The following is a 23,427-nucleotide window of genomic DNA, read 5'->3' as shown; positions in this document are numbered from 1 at the left end:
ATAATGAATTTATTACATTTCCTGGGTTATTTACAAAGGGGGAGGGCCAATCCGATTGCCCCCTAGGCTTAACTGTAAATTGGCAAGAAAAATTGGATTGAAAAGAGCCACCCTGGGCTGAAGCGTTCTGCTCCTCTCCTTCCTTACTGCTTTAAACAGTTTTCAAAAAATAATTGTTCTACAAACATCTTCTAAAATAGCTTCCCAAAGATTAAATTTCCCTTTCCAACCCACAGTACATTTTTTTTTTTTAAATCAATCCTACATAACACATGGAGGATTGTAAAGGTGGATGAGTTATATACATACATTTTAAACTGGTTTACTTTTCCTCTTACAAAGGAGTGAAAAAATAGGGAAAAAAAAATCTATCCCACACTTGGTTCACAGGGATGCATAATACACATCCCGATGTTTTACGTGCTACACAAGCCAGATACCCATCTGTGTCTCTCTGGAGGCACATTCACCTCCCCGGACACACAGGTATCACTGTGGTAAAGACTGCTGCTGATTCATGGGCATGCGATTTCCAAATCAGTTTCTGTCATTACTGAGAAAATGTATCTGTATAAGCCAACTCAGATCCATTTAGGAAAATACGTTTTTTTACTAGCCACAAAGCAAGCTGACTATATTTTGCAGGAGATGCTGCAGGGAAAAATCTAAACCAAAAGAGACTTTTATGTGAAATTTGACAGGAAATAGAGGGTTTCTCCATTTTTCAGAGATTTAAGAGGAGAATAGGTCATTTCTACTGTTTTAATCTCTGAAATCTTTTTTTCTTATAGTAATTAAGGCTGTATTAAAGCATCCAGGCATATAGGTGTCATTCAAATTGAATGGTAATTTATTAATAAACAAACAATGCGTATGTTCAACAAAAAGAAAGAAAAGATGATAGAGTAAGATTAATACAGTTTCCCTTTTTATAATGAAAAAAAGGCACAATGTAAGTTTCAGGCAATTTAACGTCAGGTTTTGGAAACACTTTCTGGCGTTTGGTCCACGACATCCAACTACAAATTAAAAATAAATTACTATGTTGAAATTTACATTTAAAAACAAGTCCATGAATAAAAAGAAAGCGATTTTCATATATGGGGACTTTTCCCCTCCTTTCAACATAGGATAAAATAGTATCTTACAGGTGAGAGGTGAGGGGGGAAAGAAAGGCTGAGGGAGAGGGAGAGGCGGGGAGGGCGCGCGCTCTCCGAAAAGCAAGAAGAAACTTACGTGTTATCTGCAGTAACACTGCCCTTTAATGAACCATGACTGTGCTGTCTCTGTGTGAAACAGTTTATGGTTTTGTTTATTTAGATAAGGCAACGTGGAGGTGGCTCTGAATTAATCTTTTAAGAAAACAGTTTTCTGTGTGCTGGAGCGTTGACCTTCTGGAGGGATTCCGTTCCCTGGTTTGGCGAATGTTTTTCGAGATTTTTAGAACCGGATTTATTTGGCTGGTTTCGATTTTGCACGGGTGGTTCTTTGGGCTGTTCCTGCGCTGGGGTTCGATGCAGTTCGGCTTTGAGGGGGGCGGGGGTGTCAAAACTTGCTGCAGTCGTAGACGAAGGCCCCGGACGTGCGGTACAGAGACTGGCTGGAGGGGAAGGCCATCTGACAGCTGCTACTCCCGTTCACCGGAGAGTTGTTCAAGCCGAGCCTCTGGGACTCGAACATCTCCCGCACCGAGTGGAAGTTCTGCTGCTGGCCCGGGTAGCCCGCCGCCGCCGCCGCCGCCGCCGCGCTGGCCAGGTGGCCCAGGTCCCCGCTCGCCTGGTTCAGGTACCAGGAGGTGAGGCGGCCCTGGTGGGCCGCAGGGTGGTGGCCGGCCTCCTGGCCGCTGCCGTGGCTCAGGGAGGAGGAGCTGCTGCTGGTGACCGGGGGCAGAGAGTAGTCGGGCAGGGGGTCGTCCACCGCCGCGGCGCCCGCGCCCCCCGGCGCGCCCTGCAAGTGGCCGCCGCGCTCGCCCGCCGCGTACAGGCTCATGGCCTGCAGGTTGCAGTGGTAGGTCCCCGCGCCCCCCGCGCCGCCGCCCCCGCCCGCGCCCGCGCCGCCGGCGCCCGAGCCCTGGCTGCAGGGGGAGCTGTAGAGGGAGCTCTGGCCCGGCGAGTAGGCGCCCAGCGCCAGCGGGGGAGCGATGCCCGCGCGCGAGGACCCCGCGGCCGCGGCCAGGAGGCCCGAGCCGAGCTCCGCGGCCGCGCCCGGCGGCGATCCCCGCAGCGACGTCATGATGTTGTCCACGCTGAAGCCCTGGCTGTGGTGCGGCGGCGCGGGCGGCGCGGGCGGCGGGGGCTCCGCGCCGTCCAGGCTCAGCGGCCGCGCGGACGGCAGGCTGCCGGGCGGGCTGCTCCCGCTGGACAGGCTGCTGCTGCTGCTGTCGGGGCTCTCGATTTTGGGCACCGCGGCGGCGCTGCCGCTGCCCAGGGCGGCGGCGGGGGACCCGGGCTGGGGCGGCGAGGGGCACGTACCGTTCTCGGTCTTGATGTCCTGGATGCGCACGGGGGGCGGCTGCGGCCCCGGCCCCGGCGCCGCGCCGTCAGTCTGCTCGGGCGCGGGCGGCGGCTGGCGGCCCGGCGGCGGCTCCTTGAGGTGCGGCCGGTCCTTCTCCTCCTTGTCGCGAAGCGCGTCCTTCTTCTTGAAGCGCCGCCGCCGCCGCAGGAAGCTGCCGTTCTCGAACATGTTGTACGAGTCCGGGTCGAGCGTCCAGTAGCTGCCCTTGCCGGGCTTCTTGTCGTCGCGCGGCACCTTGACGAAGCACTCGTTGAGCGAGAGGTTGTGGCGGATGCTGTTCTGCCAGCCCTGCTTGTTGTCGCGGTAGAAGGGGAAGCGGTCCATGATGAACTGGTAGATGCCGTTCAGGGTGATCTTCTTGTCCGGGGCGTTCTGGATGGCCATGGTGATGAGCGCGATGTAGCTGTAGGGCGGCTTCACCATGTCCTTGGGCTGCGGCTGCGGCGCGTAGGGCCCGTAGGCGCGGGCCATGCCGCCCGGGTACTGCTCCGCGTGCGCCGGGTGCGAGTAGACGCTCATGGGGGCCGGCATGGCGCTGTAGCCGCCCCCGGCCGCCGCCGCGCGGTAGTAGCTCTGCTCGCCGCCGAGGTAGGGCACCACTCCCAGGGAGCTGGGGCTGGACACGGAGTAGCGCGCCTGCATGGCCCCGCTCGCCGCCGCCCCGCCCGCCCGCGCGCGCTCCGCTCGGCCCCGCGCGCCGGCCGCCCAGTCCGACCGGGCCTCGCGGAGCCGGGTCGGGCCGCCGCCCGGAGCCGACGCTGCGGCGCGGCCTCTCCCTGCGCTCGCCCTGGCTCCCGGGGCGCCTCCGGCCGCTTCAGGGCCCGCGCCGGCCGCGGAGGGGGGTCCGTGCCGGGGCCGAGGGCCGCACCGGGACGCCGCCAACGGCCCTGACGGAACTCGCGGAGCCACTTCCAGGCGGGAACGGAAAAAAGGAGCCGAAAGTAAGGGACCGAGAAGGCGCCCTTCCCGCCGCGCCGCCCGCGCCTTCCTGGAGGCTGCCCCGCGCCGCGGGCGAAGGCGGCCCGGTCACCAGGGCGGGGGCCGCGCGCCGGCCGCCTTCCCGGGCCCCGCGTCACCTTTTTTTCAGTCTCTCTCGCGCCGGCCGCTTAAGGAAGCATTGGAAAACTTCTGAACTTTTGAGCATCCGTCACCCAGGCGAGGACTTTTTTACGCAGTTACATTTTTTCCGGGCAGCGGAGCCCCGCCCCCTGCAGCGCAGCAGCCAATGGGAGGCGAGAACCGCCTCTGAATGAGCCGAGGGCCGAGCCCCGCCGGGCCGCGCGGTGCGGCCGGAGGACCGCGGGGCTGACCACACGCGCGCCGGCCCGCGGGGGCCGGAGCCCGAGCCGAGGCCCTGCCGCGTCCCGCCCGCGCTCGCAGCCGGCTGGCAGCCCCCGGCGCCCCGCGCACCCCTCCGCCGCCCGCGCCCGGCACTGGCGCGCACCCCGGGCCCTGGGCGCCGACGTCCATTGTCTCCGCAGGCTCCCCGCGCCTCCGGGCCCGTGCAGACCCTCCCTCCGCCCGCCGCCTCCCCGCTGTCGCCGAGTACCCGAGCCCCGACTCGCGCCGCCTCTCCTCACTCCGTGGCCGACCGGGCCCGCTCCGGCCCGGCTCCCCCGTCCGACCTTCCCGCTGACCTTTCCTCTCTCCCCACTTCTTGCCTCCGCTCCCGACCGTCGGGTGAACTCGCCGGGCTCACAGATGCCTCCAGATCTCCCCACCCGGAGGCCCTCCTGCCCGAGCTGGGGCTCCTGGAGGGAAGGGGTTCCGACCCCACCGCGGCGTCCCGTGACCCCTCCCCCGTAGGAGTCAGCAGGGGGAAAGGGGCCCTGCCCGGAGCTTCCGGCGGCGGCTCGCCCTGTTGGGCCGCGGCCGCCCCATCACGGGGCCTGCTCCTCGGCCCCTGGCACCCTTGGCGGCCCGAGGGTGCTGGCGACGCGGGCTACGGAAGCCAGGAGGCTCCCCAGCGCTGCCCTTCGGGGAGCGGGCAGGGTCCTCTCCTGCCCGGTCGGGCTCAGCGGCGGGGTCGTCAGGCTGCGGGCTCAGTGACACGAGCAGGTGTAGTAACCAGAAGCAAACGAACGCACCCGAGAGCTTACCCGGTCTCCCTCTGCACACGCGTGGGGCTGCGGGCTGGCAGAGAGAGTGGGCGCTCGGGGGGATGCTCAGAATCGCCCCTGCAGGGCGGCTCGAGGGTCTGGGGTCTACGCACAGAAGGCGCGCCCTTGTGCCCACGCCTGAGATGTGAAGTTTCTGGGTGAGCGGGGTGCAAAGGGGAGAAGAGAGATGAGGGGAAGAGACGAAGGGCCAGGAAAGAAGTGGGCCTCCCGGGGCCTGCGGCGCGACTTTGCGTCTCCAGAAAAGACCGTCCTGGGGACTGAGCACCAACTGGACCCTTTCTGGAGCTGGGGGAACTGGCGCGTTTAGGAGATGTGAAGACGAGTAGCAAGGCCCGGGTGACTGTTCTGCTCCCCCAATTTCTGACAGTCTTTAACGCGAGGACACGTGGGGAGCCCCTTTTGGCTCCCCGGCTGGAATCTCAGCTTCCTCTGCGCGAAACTTCTCACGGCAGCTTCATCTGTTTGATGCCAAGGGCACTGGCTTGAGCAGCAGGCACAGCGCCGTGTCTCCTGAACCTTGAACACTATATATTGTCTCTCACGATGGACGTTCTGTGGAGAGAAGAGGACCTGCCTGCTGCTTCCAGAGAAGCCTGGGGGGGGGGGTGCCCGGAAGTTTCGATTCCCGAGCCGGGCCTGGGGCCTGCGCGCCTTTCCGGGGTCCCTGGGACTCCTTTCCCAGGGCGTGCGCTAGGCCGCGCCACTGACGGGTGGAAGAAACACTTGCTTTGTCAGCAGGAGGCTCAGTGCTTGGTGGCCCCTAAACTTGCGGGGAGAATGAGAAACCCCCAGACTTGTGAACTCGTGTCCGACCCCAGCCCTGCGCCCTGACCTCATGGGCTCCTTCGGCGGAGGCCTTCGGGGCGCGCCAGCGTCCGCATCGGGCCAGTTGCGTCAGTGCTCTGCCAAGGCCCTCCGCTTTCGGTGAACTGGGCCTTGAAGTTACGTTTCCAGTGCTCGCGGTGCGCGGGGACCAGCGGCGACAGCGGCTCTTTATTTTGCGAAGGTGGGAGATGCCTGCGACCGACGGTCCGCGGCGCCCCCCTCGGTCCCCCGCGAGCCCCGGGAAGTGTAAACAGTAAACAGCCTGTTGTGCCCACTGCACCCCGAATAGCAGTGGGGTTCTGGGCTCCCAGCTTCGGGTATAAAGTTGCAGTTGTGAAATTAGTCTCTGGCATGCGAAAAAATAGAGGGGTGCAGTTTTATGAAGATCGACTTTCCACGGGCTTAGCTCTGGACAGTCTCCAGGAAAGATATTTGCGTTTGTGTTTATAAGCTCACTCGGAAGCAAACCTCCAGTAAACGGCCTGACTGTGTTTCGAGTGCTTATTTCTGTTGCGAGCGGCGTGATGGGAACGTGCAGGCGCAGATGGGGAGCCTCGGGGGGCACGGGCTAAAGTTCGCATTTCCCGGTTGAAGTTTTCGATGCCTCTTTCCTGCACCCGTCGGCCCCTCGCCCGTCTGCCCACAACCCGCGGCTCCGCCGGCGGAAACGCCCCGGGCGACAGCGGTAATGGCTGTTCGGAGGAAGCTGGGCCCGCCCGGCCCCCGACCCCCTTCCCCTCCCTGACCTGCCAGGCGGGGTTACAGCCCCGCGCGCCCGCCGCGGCTTCTCAGCGCCGAGGAGGGGCGTGACGTCACAGCGACATTTAAGACGAGGCCCTCGGGGCCCCTCGCGGAGAAAATCAGCGGGAGGGGCGATGTGGCGAGCACACCAGGAAATGCCGGGGTCCCGGGACCTGGTGGCCCTGCAGGCCCGAGGGGGGGGGCGGTGCTCTAACGCGGGCACTCGGGGGCGCGAGCTCCTGTTCCAGTCGAGTGGAGCGCAGAAGGGGGGGTCCAGGAAGTGACCGCCCTGGGGCCTCAGCTCAGCCCTGGCGCAGACCTTCCCCCGGTCACAGACCCCTCGGAGCGTCCCCAGCGCGCCCCTCAGCCAGGCCGGCCCCGCCGCCCGCCCGACGCCTCCGGCCCGCGGCTCCGGCCCGCGCGCTCCCCGCCTCGCCTCTAGGACGCCCTGGTGCTGCCTCGGGGCTGGGGGGCGCTCAGGGAAAAGGGACCTCAGGCAGAAGAGAAGAGGGAAGGGGCTTCTCCTACTCTAGACGGTGCAGCGAGCCCCGGGGGTTCTGCAGACCCTGGAGGGAGGCTGCGAGCCCACAGCCAGCCTTCTGCGTCTCCTCGGCCCGCGCGCTTCGGGGAAGATGAAGGCAATGGCCCGGACAGTGCGCCCGGAAAACTCCTCACTAGACGGAAATCACAAACCACCGGGGCAAGTCCGTCTGGGGTTGTGTTTGAGCCGTGCAGGGAAGTGTGCTAGCTCCCCATCCGGCCTCCTCTGCGCGAACCAAAAGCCGGGGCCCGGCGAGCCCCCCACTGCCCGTGGCCGTCATTCGTTTTCGAACTGCAGCCCCGCAGGTCGCTCTGTCCTCAGTGTGACTTTTCAGCGAAGGGAGGAGGCGGGGGACAGACGTCTGGGCGCCCCACGGGGTCGGTTTCCATGGTCTCTCCTAGGCGGGGGCTTCTGAGCAGAGGGTCTGCAGAGGGTCCCCCTGACTCAGCCTCTCCTTCGCAGAAAAGCAATTCCTACAGAAAGTACAAAGAGCACTGTTTTTCGATTATGTTTTAAAGACAAAGTGATCCACGTTGCCTGTCTCCATGGTTTAACTAATTGGGTAGTTGCCCCCGTAGGGGAAACCCTCCCTGGGAAGTTTATAAGCTGGGATAAGTGAATGTCATCCCCCAAGTCCCCGACACGGGCCGCCCCACTAATTACTTACACGGGAGAGAAAGTGCCAACATCTGCTCGTGGCTGTCGCCTCGGCCGGCCCACCTGTCGCCCCCCTGCGGGAAAGCCCCTGTCTCCCAGAGCGTTTGGGGGGCGCAGAGCCAAGCTGCGTAGCGAGAGAGGGCGCGGGGCTTGCGGGAAGCTGCGCTTTAACCCGGGTGCTCGGCCGGGAAGACCCGGGGCTCGCTCTGTCCGGGCGGAAGTAGAAGGCGACCGCACTGTTACTTTTCCTTGACGATCGCGGACAAGAGTCCAGTTTGTAAAGGGGCGGATGATCGGAGGGGACGAGCGGGGCGCGTGCGGCTCGTCCCCGCCGGGTGCCCCGCTGATGGGGCCGCGGCCGAAGCCCGGGCCGTGACCCGCAGAGGCACCCCGCCTCCCCGCCTCGGGACTTGGCTCCTTTGGGGCACGCGCCGTGCGGGGCCGAGCGGTCCTCAAGCCGCAGGGGCTGCGGGCGCGGCCAGAGCTGCGGGGCGGGCGGGCGCGGGCTGTCGGAGCGCAGGGCCCGCGCGCCTTCCCCGCGCTGGGGCGGAAAGCGCAGGCTGCGCACGGCCCGCCGGCCTAGCGGGTGTTAGAGGAGAGGCTCCGGCCCGCGGACAGACCCGCAGGCAGTTGGGGCCCGCGGGCGGGGTGAGGCCCGCGGCACCTTGCCAGCTGCTGGGCCTGCGTCCCCCGGGTTTCAGCCCCGCCTCGCGGCCGACCCGCACGCCCGCGCCGCCGCAGGCCTTCTCCAGCCCCAGAGCGACCTCGGCCGAGCCGGGTCCTCGACGACCCGGCCCCTGCGCGCGCCGGGGGACCTGAGCTGTGGGGTGTTCCTCCAAAAGCCCCTCATCCCACCCCGGGGCGCCACCCGACGCGACGCACTGCTGGGCTTGGTGTGGGTAAGGTGCGGGCACCCACGCACCCCGGGCCTGGTGTGGAGCAGCCGGGGGCCCCTCGCGGGAGCCGGCGGTTTGCACCGCTCTGGGCAGGGACAAGGCGGGCAAGCGGACTCCACGCAGCAGGTCTCCCGCGGCGCCGGCGGCTGGAGGCGATAGCCCGGAGGTCGAGGCCCCTTCCACCCCGCACAGGCTTCCCGCCTCTTCCCCGGGAGCGCGGGGCAGGGAGGGCGAGGGAAGCCCGAGGCCGCGCCACAGCGGGGCGCAGGTCCCGGCCAGTCCTCGACCTGCGGTCCCAGGCCCGCGCGCGGGTCTGGGCGCCCGCACTGGCCCTGCTCGGGCTCCGAGCGCCCCCTGCCGCCCGCAGCCGCCTCTCGCCGCGCCTCCGACTGCGGGAGGCCTGGGCCCGCCTCGCCCGGGCCTTCCCGGGCCTTCCCTGGGAAGGGGGCTCCGAGGGAGAGGTCCCGGGGGGCCGCGCCGCTGCAGTGGGTCCCCGCGGGGCCCGCCTCCTGTCTTCACGCCCGGCAACCTCCCCAGGGGCCAGGCAGGAATAGTCTGGTCGTGAGGTCCGGTGGAGAGACCGCCTCAGACCCGGGGCACAGACCTGGACGTTTTGGTGCCTGGAGCCAGGGGTGACGGGTCCGAGAGCCAGCCACTGACTGCATTCCTTCCAGGCGACCCTTTAATTGATGTGCACATTACAGAAGAAGCAGGGCCGCTTCGTCCAGTGAATTACACCGGGGAGAAGCCAAGGAATGTATTTACTGGCAGCCAGATTTGCCAATAAAAGTTGCAAATGAAGACTGCTGGTTTCCAGGAAAATGTACTTCTGTTTTTTAACCACTCCTTAGTCTTAATTATGAAAACCTGAACCCCCAAAGAACCGGCTAGAGAAGAGGACCATTGAGCGGCAGGGGGCGGCTGCCGGTGCGGTCTCACCCCCCACGCGCGTTTACACGCCCCAGAGACGCCGCAGGACGACTGCGGCTGCGCCCACGGAGGAACTTGCCAATATTTACATACACTGTAGACACAGACACGGGCTAGACGCTGGCCGGCAGAGGTATGCATTCGGATTAGCGCTATTTAGTTTGGAAGCAAAGATATAAGAAAAGATAAACTATGGCAAATAGAGAGGCAAATTTCCACAGAATATTAAATAGAAAAAATCTATGAGAGGAAAAGGGGCCCTTGCTCTGTAGAATGTAGTTTTGGCTGCCCTCATATTTTTTAAGGCCAGTAGTTGACTAGAGTTAAACTATAAATAGGCCAACAGGCAAACCAACCAAGAATTGACTTTGATGGAGGCCCCCTTTTGCTTGGGGTCACAGAGACCCCAGTTGGGATTAGGAAATCTCTGCCCTCACCAGCGGGGCAGCTCCCTGTTCTCCCCAAAGCTGGACCCTCCTGCAGACACCTGGGTAGGGGCAGGGTGCGAACACTCACCGGGGGCGAACTTGTTTGATGTTGCATTTCTCTGGTCTCAACCTCAGACCCTTAAACAATAATAACAAGGCAGGTGGAACGCCCATGTTATCATTCTGCCGAATGCTTTAATAGTCATTTCATTTAATCCTCACGAGGTCCCTGATATGGGTACTGTTATCTGCATCTTATACGGAGGAAACTGTAGCTTAGAGAGTAAGAGCTTGCCCAGGGTCACACAGCCCTCAGTTTACTTCACGGTATCACATGGGATCGTTGATGTGCCATTAAGAGCAGGAAAAGTTAAACTGTTAAGCACCAGCAGAGGTCTCATCTCCATTTCGATGTTAAAATATGCATTTCAGACCAACGATACATTGACTAACCCAATTAACCCACAAATGCATGGAAGCTGTCTTTAAGTTCAACATTATTCTAACAGCCAGGTATAGAGCAGCATACCCGTTGCTGGACATCTTTGTAAATACTGATAGCCACCTACATCAATGCTTGGATCTACTGTGTGTGTGTAAATATACTTGACCTGCACTGGGCTGGTATATTAGCACACATGTTCCAGAGATGCTGGCAGTAGTGATAGGAGGGGAAGCAATATAAGTACATGGACAGGAAAATGCTATGCATGTGGGCAGGGACATTTCTATGTAAAGGAGTAGAGGTCCCACGGCGGGGCTGACGCAGGTGCTCTCATTTTGAATGACATCTGAGGGCTCCTCTCCTGGGCTTCCTTTCTACTGAGCTGTCCCAAGGAGGTTCTCCAGGAAATACAGCCAGTGGGAGAAGAGATGATCTTCCCTGCCCCTGCCCCCATGCTGGACCTGCCCCTGTTTGCAGCCTCTGCCCCTGTTTTCAGAGGAACTGGACAGAGGACCCTGCGGGCTAGGAAAGCTTGGACGCTGCAAGAGAACATGAGCATTTCCACTGTCTTCTCGCGCGATTCGGGAGGAAGGAGGCTGAGGGGAACTGGGCAGCAGAAGGTGGGTTTCAGGCTTGGATAACTTGCAGGACCCTGTGAGGGACTGTTTGGCAGTCATGGGACTCATGTTTTTCATGTCACAGAGAGGGAAACTGAGGATCCCTTGAAGACAGCTGATCTGAGGTCTCCCACTTCTTAAGTGGAGGCTGCCCCCAGGACTGGCCGTGTCTCGTCCAGCCTTCCCTCCGCACGTCGCCCTAGCCCCTCAGCCTGAGTCCCTCCAAGGCCCTGGTGTCCAGTGCAGCGGGGGCCTTTGCCATGTGTCCTGTGGGGGGGGGTGGAGGCAAGGAGAGGGGTGGGGACTTTTCTCTTTCTAGGAATCCCATCCCTGCCCATCTGGACTTGGTCTGAGCCTAGAAGATAGATCCGAAGTCCAGCAGTAAGATAGGAAGGCGGCCTGAGGCACAGGCCAGAGGCAGACCTGAGACCTCAGCCAGGCCTAGGGGGGCGGGCAGGGGGGCTGCCTCTCCCACCCAAGGGGCTCTGCTCCCTCAGGGGACAGGACAACATCATGTCTTGGGCCCCTCAGAGGTGCCCGGGGGAGCCCTCTGTGCCAGGATTTCTAGCGTCCTCCCAGGAAGAGCCTGGCGTGCCCAGTCGCAGCCAGTGGGTCTCCTCAGCTGGTGGCCACAGCAGGCAGTAGGCTCCATGAGCCAGACTCCCCCAGGACTGCCCGAGCCCTGCCAGCCGTGGCGACAGTCTGGGACTGTCCTGCTTCTCTTCAAGACCAGCCATTGTGGGCGTCTGGTCTGCTTTGTTTGTCCCCACAGCGAGTGGAGGAAGGTTCTTTTAAAGGCTGGGCTGCTGTGTTCACACACGTAATCCCGACCCAGGGCCTTGTTTAGTCTATCTCGCTGACGTCCTTCCTGAACAGATGGGAAAAGGAAACGATTCTCTTAGCCATTTTTGCCTTCACTGTGCCCCAGCCCATCCATCATTTTCTCACCCACTGTCCCTGGGACAGCCGGGTCTGCTGGCTGCCCAGCGGCGGCGAGTCCCCGGGGCAGCGAGCGGGAGAGGCCACCGCCCGCCCGCCCTCGCGACTCCTTCTCCTCTGACACAAAGGTTTACATTGTGGGACGTGCCCATGACGAAACAGGCCCCAGATTAGATAAGGGTAAGTGACACTTTTATAAGGTGTTGGTATCGGCTTAGGAGGCATTCTCTCTATTTGTGAGTGTGGTTGTAATAACAGTTTGTTTTTCTACTTCTCTCTCTTCTAACGTAGACAACATATGGACACACTGTGGCTCAGCAGGAGGAGGACCACTCATTGCCCAAAGGGGGCGAAATTAGTCACTTGCCAAGAAAGAGCAAGTTGCTAAAGGTTGCTGACTCCTGGGCGCTGGCCCAGCCCCGGCGGCCGACCGCGTGGTAATTCCTCCGAGCCGAGCCGTCCTGAGGAACACCCGGCGTGGTCTTCATTGTCTGCCTTTATGGGCGCTTGCTATCAGAGATCATTGTTAGGTGTGTTTGCTTTAGGAAGGTGCCCGTCCAAAGGCGGAACGTACCCTGGGAAAATGTTTTGGGAGGAGTCGGGCAGGGTTTACATAATAGGAAAACAGACGGGGCTCCACCCTCTCCGCATCGAGGCAGACAGTCCCACATTTTGTTTCATACCAGCCACATTGTCTACTGTCTGCTGGAAGGAGGTTAGATTTCTAGTAAACACCACTGCCATCAATGTCAACTGTTTTCCTGGACTTGTTTCAGATGTAGATCCCGACGCTTTGCCCACGCTAGTTTGTCTTTGGATAGTTTAAAACAGGGCGAATGCACTGCAATAACATTTCCCTTTACTTTTAAGTGCATTTAGGAAAACGTGTGTTTTATATTTCCCCGTAGTTTGACTTTCCCTTGATTACGCATTAACTGGAGGAAAACAAACTTGTTTTGCTTGCTCTTGCCCCCCCCCCCCCCCCCCCGCAGGCTTGCATGCCGGCTTTCCTGTGAGATCTATACAGCTTTGCTGATTTCAGGGAGATTCAATCATCAGATAGTGTTGACAGTCTATCGTAAATCTCACACAAAGAGAGTTGGACTTTGTTTTCTGACTGCCAAACATTTTCCAAGTAGGTATTTAGAACCCAGAAAGTGTCCCTTAGTGGATCAAAGAAATATTCAATACAGGTCGAGCACTGGATTCAAAGTTTTTGGCAATGTCCCTTTAAAAACAAATGTCTCTGATGTGCCCACATCTGCTTTTCCAATATTAGCATAACTTTCAGTTTTATCTACCAAACAAATACTGTAAAGTGTCTCTGTTCAGTGGGAAAAAAATGACGGATGCATAATTTGCCTTTCTCTTAGGAAAAGGTTGAATGCTGAATAATTCACTGTAATGTAAGTCTTGATAGATTCCATTCACCCTCCCCCACGGTGCCCGCTTCTGCCTGCTTGATATTGTAGCTGAAATTTGAAGTTAGCTGGGTGCGGGGGCGTGGGAGAGAGCGTGGAGCCGGCGTCAGGAAGGAGATCACACCCAGGACCAAAATTTTGAAGAAAAAGTTTGATGGCTCTTTTACTGATACCACTTTCTCTTAGAAAGCATAATCGTTGTGGGTATGAATTCTTTCATATTTTGAAGGGCTTTTTAATGATTATATGTGGCAAAGAGTCACCGGGGTACTGCAGGGAGGCTCCCCTCGTCCACTGGCTGGGTGCAGTCGGAAGCCCTGCTGGGAGCCCGGGGCTGTGCCTGGGAGACAGAGATGGAGTCTGTCTGCTGGCTGGATTTGTGTGTTTGTGCGTGCAGAGGGGTAGGGTTGTTTTTGTTCAGACGTGTCCTCTCTGTTTTTGTTCTTTTTTAAAAGATACAGGAGCTTCCTAACACTTCAGTGCAAATTGCTTCTACAGCATGCATTTTCCTTCATTAGAGACACTGTGCCCCTGGGGAGGGGAAGGAAGAGGGGTGCAAAGAGAAGGCCACAGATGCAGGAGAATGCTGAGGAGGCCACACCCCTTCACCCCTTTTCTGCAGCAGGCCAGTTTGGGATCCCGCAAGCGCAGGGCATGGCATGGATGCCACTGAAACTGAGTGTTTGGAGCAGCTGCTGCAGCGTGAAGCCAGGCCTCCTGTTGGGGACAGAGGAAAGTCAGAGAAGGAGGCCCCGCTGTCCAGCTGCCCCGCCCAACCCAGGCACAGGGGCAGTATTGGTACTAATGTTCAGGAACCTTCTGGGGGCCCTCCCACCAGAGGGGGAGTAAAGCATGTGGGAAAGGTGGTCCTGGGAGGAGAAGCTGTCACAACTGCTGGGGGGCAGGAGCCCACCTGCCTGGCCTTCCCTGTCCGTGTCCCTGTCCCTGGGCCGGTCCGCCTGGGAGGAGGGGCCGCGCCACCACCTCCAGCCGCTGGGCCGACCTCTCGGAGCCCAGTGCGTCTGCTCTCTGAGAACATTTCCACCTCTCTGCGGAGCACACGTCTGCGTGGCCCCTTCTGCCCACGTATGGCATACACACCAAAGGCCATAGCTCTTTCTGAAGTGGAACCTAAATAATAGTCCGGATGAAGTGTGGCAGGATGCCTGTGAGGTAAACAGCCTTCTCCCAGTTACCTCAATGGAACGACATGGCCGGGCCCTGCTAGCAGAGCCCGACAGAAACTAAACCTCCCTCCAGTCGGGGAGGCACCAGGCGCACAGTGGGGCCCTGGCTGGCTCAGGGCCCCTAGCACTAGGCCGCACACTGCCAGGCGCAGGAGCTCCGAGCATCCCCAGGATGTCTAGCTTGAGGTGCTCAGCTGTGCCTCAGTTTACCTTGTTTTCAAAGGAAAGAATATTATCTGTCTCTTACTTAACTTAAAAGTTAGAGGAGGGATTTTTATGAGATAATCTTTGTGGCGAACCTTGGGAATGCTTTTGAAAAAGGAATCTGGGTATATCCAGGGAATTAAGGAATCACGGCTATAGATAGTAAGGGAAAGAGCATACTGGTTCCAGTTAGCGCCCTCACTGGAGTTCCGGTTTCCACCCTGACCAGCACACGCTGGAAGCAGTTGGGTGTTAAAGTCTGATTCTGCTGAGAGAGGGAGCTGCAAATAAAGAGACTTAGAGCATCTTGGAGAAATGGGTCTGGCTGGAGTGGCCCAAGGAAACACTTGTTGGCAGCGGTTTGTGTGTGAACCCGCTAGCTGAGCTTCAGAAGTTGTTACCGTGGGAAACTAAGGGAGCTATGCAGTCTGGGGAAAACATCCGTACGTGTTACATTGCAGTTGAGATTCTGACTTGTAAATAAACATACATACATCACGTAGTCTACCCTAGTGTGAATTGGGTTTTAAACACAAGTGAGGATTTCAATAGTGCAGACTCCATAGGAAAAGCTTTTTGAAGAAACTTTTTGAAACAAAGTTGATGTCCATTAATGAGAAGATCAATAAATGAGATCACAAACAATCATAACCATGAGGCCCTTCCAGAGAATGACATGACCCACCTACTGATGGGCCTTTTCAGACAAAGAATGTCAAAGAGAATAGAGAGTGTGAATGATGGTGAGGGAGGTGGGAAGATTTTTTTTTAATCTAACCATTTCTTTAATGTATGATTATACAGGTTTCTATTTATTTACTTAAAAAAATATGTCTTTATTGATTTCAGAGAGAGGAAGGGAGAGGGAGAGAGAGAGAGAGAAACATCAGTGATGAGAGTCATTGACCAGCTGCGCCCTGCACGCCCTCGACTGGGGACGAGCCTGCAACCCGGGCATGTGCCCTGACTGGGAATCGAACTGTGACCTCCTGGATCCTAGGTCAATGCTCAACCGCTGAGCCAAGCCCGGCCAGGTGATTATACAGGTTTTTAAATTATAAAGTGGGAAAACAGAATTTGGAAAAGCATCATTTTTTATTTGGGACATCACTGGCAGCCTCTCTGGAAAGTCCAGCTGGCAGCTGGGCCTGGAATTTCCCGGTGAGCAGGTGTGGGACAGGCAGGGGGGCTCCTGCGGAGTGCGGGAAGGGAAAGAGGCGGGTGTGGGCGGGAGAAGAGGTGGAAGTGGCCTGAAGTGATTTGGCGAGAGGAAGAGATAAACAAGGGGCCTGAAGCCCCTGGGAAGGCAAAGAGGAAAGCCTCAGCTACTCCCAGTACCCTAGGCATTGAGTTTCACATAAAGCCCTTTATCTCTCTCGGCTCTGATGTTATCACACCTTTAAAATGGTAAATCGTTTATATAACATTTGCTGATTCACCAAATGAAGGCACTGCGAATTGACGTGAAGACTGGGAGGAGTAGCTCAGGGGAGCAATCTTGGGAAAGGATTGATTTCCCGCTCATTTTGCATGAATCTTATCTGTTGGGCTTGTGTGGGGGGAGGTGTGGGAAGGGGGGAAGGCTGGGTGCTGTGAAAGGGGGTAGGTGAAGGAGAGAGCTGAGCTGATCGCTTATGGGCTGTTCTTGGCTGGAATGTGTGTGTGTGTGTGTGTGTGTGTGTGTGTGTGTGTGTGTGTGTGTGTTTGGGTGCCTGGGAAGCTCCGGGGCAAATGGCTCTGCCTCCCAGTGAGGGAAGGATTTTCATGAGGACTCAGTGTCTTGGCAAACTTCACTCTGTGCTGTTACCTGGGGAGGAAGAGCCCTGCTCTTAGGTGAACTCAGCCTGAGACGAGTAGAGGTTCTGAGACTAGAAAAGGGCCAGAAGGAGCAAGAAGTTTGCTGTGTTCAGCAAGGGCTGGCAGTTCCTGTTGCCCTTTAGCATTTATGGGAAAGAGATTATTAAAATATCCACAACCAGCTTGTTTTAGACGTACTTAATGTGCCCAAAGATGTTTTATATGGAGTTAAAAATTAAAGGTGGGTTCCACATTTTACACTTATCTGTTGCAACTTTATGTCATGGGTTTTTATGTACTGATGCTAAGTGTTCTCTCATGAGTCCCAATAAACTAGAATGGGACCTCAGTTTTGAAGATGGAAGTTATTTCTGGACTCCATAAGAATATATTAACAGAAGTTATTTCCTAATTTCCCGTAGTCCCCTTCCCTCATCTGGCTTTTTATTTTTATTTTTATTTTTCCTCCGGGAGTCCAGGCTGTGGGTCCTTCAATGCCGCCTCGGCCAGGACTGTGGTGGATCGCTACTGCCATCTAGTGGCAAAAATGAGACGTGCACGCAGGGGCCTCAGAAGCCAAGGCCGGGTCACACCAGCAAGGTGAGAAGGCCTGTTTGCCAAGTATGAGTCCTTGAACTTTATGACTAAATATTCGCCAGACAAGAGCCTTCCCAGTGGTTTTCAATGGCAGTGTAACCACATGGGCTTTACTGCTGGGCTCTTAGACTGACTCCAGCTCATTAAAGGAGCAGCTGCATCTCAGTGTCAAATTAGGGCCTGTTTCCCTATGGTGGGCAGAAAACCATAAATGAACTTGAATTGCATTGCTTTCTACTCTGGCCCATCCATCTCCAAATCCAAGTGTACGCATGAGAGGCAACTAAGCAAACATTCAGGACACGCGGTGGGTTCTGCATGTTCCCTAAAGCGCCCCACCCCAGGCACCTGCTGGAGAGTCTCAGCGGAGTGACAGCCCTCACCGAGCTGAGCAGGGCCGCAGCCTGAGCTCAGAGCACACCTGACAAGGCTGCTGTGCAGGACGTGGGCACTGAGACCCAGGTAGAGCCAGTCACCCTGGCCAGGCTGTGCCCCACAGGGGCGGCCCCAAGGCATCCCAGGGAATGAAGCAGCTGCTGGGCAGCCACTCCTTGGGGAGCCCCCCCTTCAACCAGCTGATATTTCTATCTGTCCTGGCAGATGTGTTACCTAAAGATCCAGCCCTTGGAAAAACCTCAACTATGGTTCAAATGAGAGGCCATGGGTGGCCAGATGAGTTTATTTAAATAATTAATAGAGTGATTAATATTTGAGAATAATATCGATATATTAATGAAATAATTTAAATAAAACAAAACATCATAACTGTCTTGAATAATCCCCTGGAATTGTGGGAGGCGCCCCCCCACCTATAAATGCATGAACTTAGTCCTGGCCTTCGGTTCATGGGACACAGCGTCCTCAGCAGTGTTTGTCCTCAGCAGTGGTGTCCCCAGCAGTGCGTGTCCTCAGCAGTGGTGTCCCCAGCAGTGGTGTCCTCAGCAGTGTTTCTGTCAGCTCTCCTGCGGCTCCTCCCTTTCTCCTCTGCTTGGCCCAGGCAGAAGCGCTTGCGGGGGCGCACAGAGCTTTCAGCCCTGGGGCAGCAGGTGCTTGCAGGTGCTGGTGATGGTGTGTGTGACTGAGTCTCCCCTGGGAGAAGGCTGGGCTTCTGTTGCCAGGTTTCCAGGTACATTCTGAATTTTCACTTCTAAGTCCCAGTGCTTGATTCAGTAGTGAGAGACCGACTTCCATGCTGACTGCCCCCTCCCAACCCTGGTGGACCCTGTTTGCATTATGAGGCGGGAGCCTGGGACACAGGAGAGCCTGGTGGAAGGCGCCAGGTGCCAGGTAGAGACACTCCTGGGTATTGCGTGGTGGGGTGAACCCGGGCATCTGCACCCAGGGATGTGGCTATCTCCCCGCAGACCCTCCCTGCCCAAGCGTTGCCTGCGTGAATTACATAAAAAGTCTTCGTGAGCCAGGGAAAGCGTGTAACTTGTTCTGGAAGAACATAAAGTCCGTTGTTTTCCTTTGGCTGTGGGTTACTCTCGGCTCAGGTTGTCTATTAAGAACTCTCACCACTTTGTCTCATTTCCACAGCAAATGTTCCACGGTCTCCAGGGAGGCAGCTTTTAGACAACAGGATTCCAGCGCTTTCGTGAAGGAGGAGAACATTGGGCTCTCTTTCCCCAACTTTTAAAAAGGGCTTTTATTAAGGGCTAGGCCTTGACCAGTTCCCTTGTTTCCTATACATTTAGAATTATGTAGAATTCATAGCACAGCCTGCAAGCTTACTTTTAAGCCAGAAGCCCTCAGGCGCATTCAAAGGGGCACCTCAAATGCAGGCGCTTCCCCAGCTTCATCCTGTTTTCACCTTGGTAGACTTACGACTTTCGGGAAGGATGGGCCTGACTCGGCAGAGGTCTTACCAGGGAGTCCCAGCAGGACCACAAGGTCTCTGGTGGCCTACGAGGCGCTCGGCAGGCAGGCTAAGCCGCCGCGGGAAAGCCGGTATCTCAGTTACCCTACACTAGTCAGCAATTTCTTACTTGGCCAGTCATTTTTTTGCCTTTGTCTGGCTTTTTTCTTTTTTTTGAAAACAGCAAAACAAAAACATTAAAAAGAAATCAGATCACACACATACACACACGCGCACACGTGAACACACACACAGGTCTGCATCGCCCTTGGCGACCAGGCAGGTCCGAGTGGCAGCAAAGTGAGTGCCACCTGGCGAGGGAACGCGTGCTTTTCCTGCAGTGACAGCCAGTGCCCCGGGAACCCGCTCTTGTTAAAACTCCAAAGGAAGAAAGAAAACCCTCCAGCACCCCCATGGTTGCTTCTTCCCCAAAGGAAAGCCGCTTCATTTTCTTTGTCTTGTCCCCTTTTGCCCTCTGGGGAATGGCCAGGACGGTCTCCTTGGCCAGTCGCGGGGCAGGTGAGGAAGGGACAACGAGGACTGGGTAAGGCGCCTACCTGGACTTCCTCCCTGCGAAGCAGGACTCGGGTCTGGCGTGCCTTCCGAGGCCAGCTCCTCTGGACACAGACGGCAGGGGCTGGCGTCCTTTGGTTTGGCCACAAGATGTGTACAAACACAGCAGGTTGCCACGGCGCCCAGTTCATCGGAGAAGTTCGTGGGGTGAGAGCAGCCTCGCCGGGCTTCCAGGAAACTCACTCAAGGAGACGGGAGACAGAGCTCCCCCCGGAACATGCAGCCGAGAAGGCGGTGTTTGTACCTGTTTCTCTTGTGCCCATTGTGTGCTTGCACGAGCCAACTGAAGTCCCTGCGTATCGCTTCGCTCCTTGCATATATTCCGCACAACCCTCAAAACCGCCCAAGGATCTTGTCATCAGTTCAAAGGAAACTGTGCTCTTCCAGCTGTAAATGCATCTCTTTGTAGCTGTTGGAGCGGGCGCGTCACGGAACGAGCGTGCTGCACCTGGGGCGGGAGCCTGATCGTAAAGGCTTTTTTAGGCATGTATTTTCCACTGAATAGACTGTAAAGTCAGAGTTATTTGGCTGTAACCTACTCATGGGCTGACTCTAGAAGCGTGCACTTTTTCAAAGACCGAACGAAACCAGTCTTGCTGAAGGCTGTGCGCGTGCTGGTGTGGAGGGCACCGGGCGCGCGCTGGAGAGAACGCCTTCCCTCTGAGTGAGCCTGGCCGCCCTGGCCGCTCTGAGACTGCCCGACGGTCGAACTGCAGCAGCTGACGTGTCTGGGAGCTTGGTCCTGGGGACCGAGCAGCTCCTCCATGCCAGTGACGTCAGCAGGAGCGGTAATGCCCGGCCAGGCCACCAGGCTGTGGTGACACAGCTGGGACAAAGCCAACCCAGGCCCCATCAAGAAAAGATCTAGATTCTTTAGAGAAAAGGGTGACGCTGCAATGTCTGAAAGAATGTCTGAGGCCAGCAGCAGGTTTTACGGGGCAATGGCAGTTGCCCTTGATTGTCAGGCTGCTTCATACCCAGCAGGTCTCCACTGTAAACGGGCTCCGACAGGAACGGCATTCAGAGCAAGAGCCAAGACGTGAATCGTTTCTCCCTTCTAGGCCATCAATTGGTTGTTTCAGCCAGGAATTGGGAGAAAGCTTTGCTGAAGGCAGGAGTGAAAGGGCTCACAGGTAGTGCTGAGCCGGCAGGGCACGCACAGGGCTGAGCGGGCAGGGCACGCACGGGGCTGAGCGGGCAGGGCACGCACGGGGCTGAGCCGGCAGGGCACGCACGGGGCTGAGCGGGCAGGGCACGCACGGGGCTGAGCGGGCAGGGCACGCACGGGGCTGAGCCGGCAGGGCACGCACGGGGCTGAGCGGGCAGGGCACGCACGGGGCTGAGCCGGCAGGGCACGCACGGGGCTGAGCGGGCAGGGCACGCACGGGGCTGAGCCGGCAGGGCACGCACAGGGCTGAGCCGGCAGGGCACGCACGGGGCTGAGCGGGCAGGGCACGCACGGGGCTGAGCCGGCAGGGCACGCACGGGGCTGAGCGGGCAGGGCACGCACGGGGCTGAGCGGGCAGGGCACGCACAGGGCTGAGCCGGCAGGGCACGCACGGGGCTGAGCCGGCAGGGCACGCACGGGGCTGAGCGGGCAGGGCACGCACAGACGCACGGGGCTGAGCGGGCAGGGCACGCACGGGGCTGAGCGGGCAGGGCACGCACGGGGCTGAGCCGGCAGGGCACGCACGGGGCTGAGCGGGCAGGGCACGCACGGGGCTGAGCCGGCAGGGCACGCACGGGGCTGAGCGGGCAGGGCACGCACGGGGCTGAGCCGGCAGGGCACGCACGGGGCTGAGCGGGCAGGGCACGCACGGGGCTGAGCGGGCAGGGCACGCACGGGGCTGAGCGGGCAGGGCACGCACGGGGCTGAGCGGGCAGGGCACGCACGGGGCTGAGCCGGCAGGGCACGCACGGGGCTGAGCCGGCAGGGCACGCACGGGGCTGAGCCGGCAGGGCACGCACAGGGCTGAGCCGGCAGGCTCACTGCTGCGGCCCAGGTCTCCCTGCGCTCTCAGCAAGGGCCCGCGCTGCTTCCAGGCCCCAGCCGGTGCTCAGGCGCAGGGCGGCCTGTCACCTCCCTGTTCTACTCCAAGAGGACTCTCTCCAAGGAAACTTGGCTCATCACTGCCCCAGGACAATACAGCTGATTCTCACTATCACGGGTGCCCTGTAACGTCACCACAAACTGCATTCGCGAATGAGGGACCACTGCTCCTGGGGGAGGCACGAGCTTGGGTTCTGTGGGCCTCTGGTTACGTTTTCATTAGTCGATCAATACCTGCCTTCACTTTATGTGTGTTTCTGTGCGGACACCTCACTTACTATGCAGCTGATTCAGTGCCACGGACCTCATGGCTGACAGCACTGCAGCTCAGGCCTGAGTGGTGCTCATTTAACACAGGTGTTGGCTCCTTGAGGCACATCACAACCTTCCTGCCCTTAGGGACACTAGCCAGCACTGCAGTGCTCTCTGTGGGGCCATTAAACAGCAAAATCACCACCAAAAAGCACAAAACTGCAAAGACTGGGAGCCAACTAGACCACGAACAGGACACTCATTTGCAGTGTGAGAGCTGAGCGAGGAGGCGGAACGTGTAGGGCGACTTAAACTTTTCACTGCTCTGCACATGTCCACGAATGACCGTAGGAACAACGAGAGCATTGACTATGGGTTACAACTAACTTCTAGCCAGTAAAAGAATTTGCAAATATGGAATCTGCGAATAACGATTATCAACTATTTATTGATAAATTCAACGTACATTGTTAAGATCTGTTGATTCCAGCTCAGCTGGCATGGCTCAGTGGTTGAACGTTGACCTGTGAACCAGGAGGTCACTGGTTTGATTCCCGGTCAGGACACATGCCCAGGTTCGGGTTTGACCCCTAGTAGGGGGCGTGCAGGAGGCAGCTGATCGATAATTCTCTCTCATCATTGAAGTTTCTGTCTCTCGCTCCCTTTCTCTTCCTCTCTCTGAAATCAATAAAAACATATTAAGAAAATCTGTTGATTCTGGATAATGATTGTTATATTATCTAGGAATTTAAGTTTTGTTCGTATCTAATGTCAAAACAAAATTAATTCACATTTAAAAAAATTAACTACATTTATAACAGTTTTGTTAATAAAGACTCATTATTTTAAAAATAGCTCTTTACCCTTCTTTCGTCTAGAAGTTAATGATTCCTTTCTGTCTTGTCTTTCTACACCCATCAAAAAAGATCACTCATCAAACACCCTCTGCAATCTGGATCTGACTGGCCCTGGTGTTGGCCACCTCTGCCAGGCACCAGTGATAGAGTTTGGGGATGTTCTAAGGAGTAGAACCCCATCATTGTTGAACTATTGAATATGAGTGTATTCAATATACTAGAAGGATGGGTTATTTCACTTGGAGCTGGTGTTTTTGACCTTTAGAGCTCTAGTAGGAAAACATTTTAAGTAAAGGATCACTTTCAAGTGTCCTTTCATATTTTCATGATAAAGAAGCCTTCCCAGTTTTCTCCAAAGAGAGATGCTGAAGCTGTCCCTCTAGGGCACATTTCCTAAAGTGGTTATGCAATTGGATACATTTCGGAAATTCTGAGCAAAGTCAAACGTGTTCCTCTACTGCAGGCCTTCTCAGAGTCTTTAGCTGCTAAAATACATTTTAAAATTCCACATGGTGGTCCATGGAATTATCTCAGACCAGTGTTGTCTGGCCGCCCTCTTGGGAAACACTGCTGTGGAGACTGGAGGTGGATAGAACATGGGGTGTATCTGCAGCCCGGGAGCTGTGCTGGCGTGTGGGCTCCCACGGCTCCCCCTGTGGGCAGATGGCAGTGGTGGGGGACAGACCACCACAGACTGAAGCAGCCTCTCTTGTCTTGGGTAAATGAAGTGGTGCCCCCTCCTTCCCTCTCAGTGCTGCTGGGGAGCTGTGTCCTGGCTTCGGGATACTGACGTGGACACCTTGTGCGAGGAGCACTTATTGAACAACTGTGAGAGGCTGCACAAGGGTGGGTAATGCAAAGGTGAGGGGCCTGGAGTTGCCAAGAGAAAAGAGGAACTGTAGTGACTCCCCTTGAATCTTGGTTTTCACGCTGCACCAATAGTCACCTCAGCCTTAGTCCCCAAACAAGCATTTCCGG

The 23,427-nt window shown here is 57.4% G+C and overlaps 1 protein-coding gene across 1 annotated transcript; it reads right to left on the bottom strand.

Moving 5' to 3' along the window:
• Positions 1-326: 326 nt before the first annotated feature.
• Positions 327-3,171, bottom strand: FOXC1 (forkhead box C1). Its single transcript, XM_081144036.1, has one exon. The coding sequence runs from the start codon at positions 3,154-3,156 to the stop codon at positions 1,546-1,548; it is 1,611 nt and encodes a 536-aa protein (XP_081000162.1). The 5' UTR covers positions 3,157-3,171; the 3' UTR covers positions 327-1,545.
• Positions 3,172-23,427: the final 20,256 nt, after the last annotated feature.

Source organism: Miniopterus schreibersii (genome assembly GCF_964146895.1).
Source record: "Miniopterus schreibersii genome assembly, chromosome: 8".
In the NCBI taxonomy this organism is placed as follows: domain Eukaryota; kingdom Metazoa; phylum Chordata; class Mammalia; order Chiroptera; family Miniopteridae; genus Miniopterus; species Miniopterus schreibersii.
The sequence above is the reverse complement of the archived record's forward strand: the minus strand, read 5'-3'. Positions and strand labels throughout refer to the sequence as shown.

Excerpts from the sequence above, each read along its gene's own strand:
- FOXC1 (XM_081144036.1), bottom strand. The coding sequence starts at position 3,156 with ATGCAGGCGCGCTACTCCGTGTCCAGCCCCAGCTCCCTGGGAGTGGTG.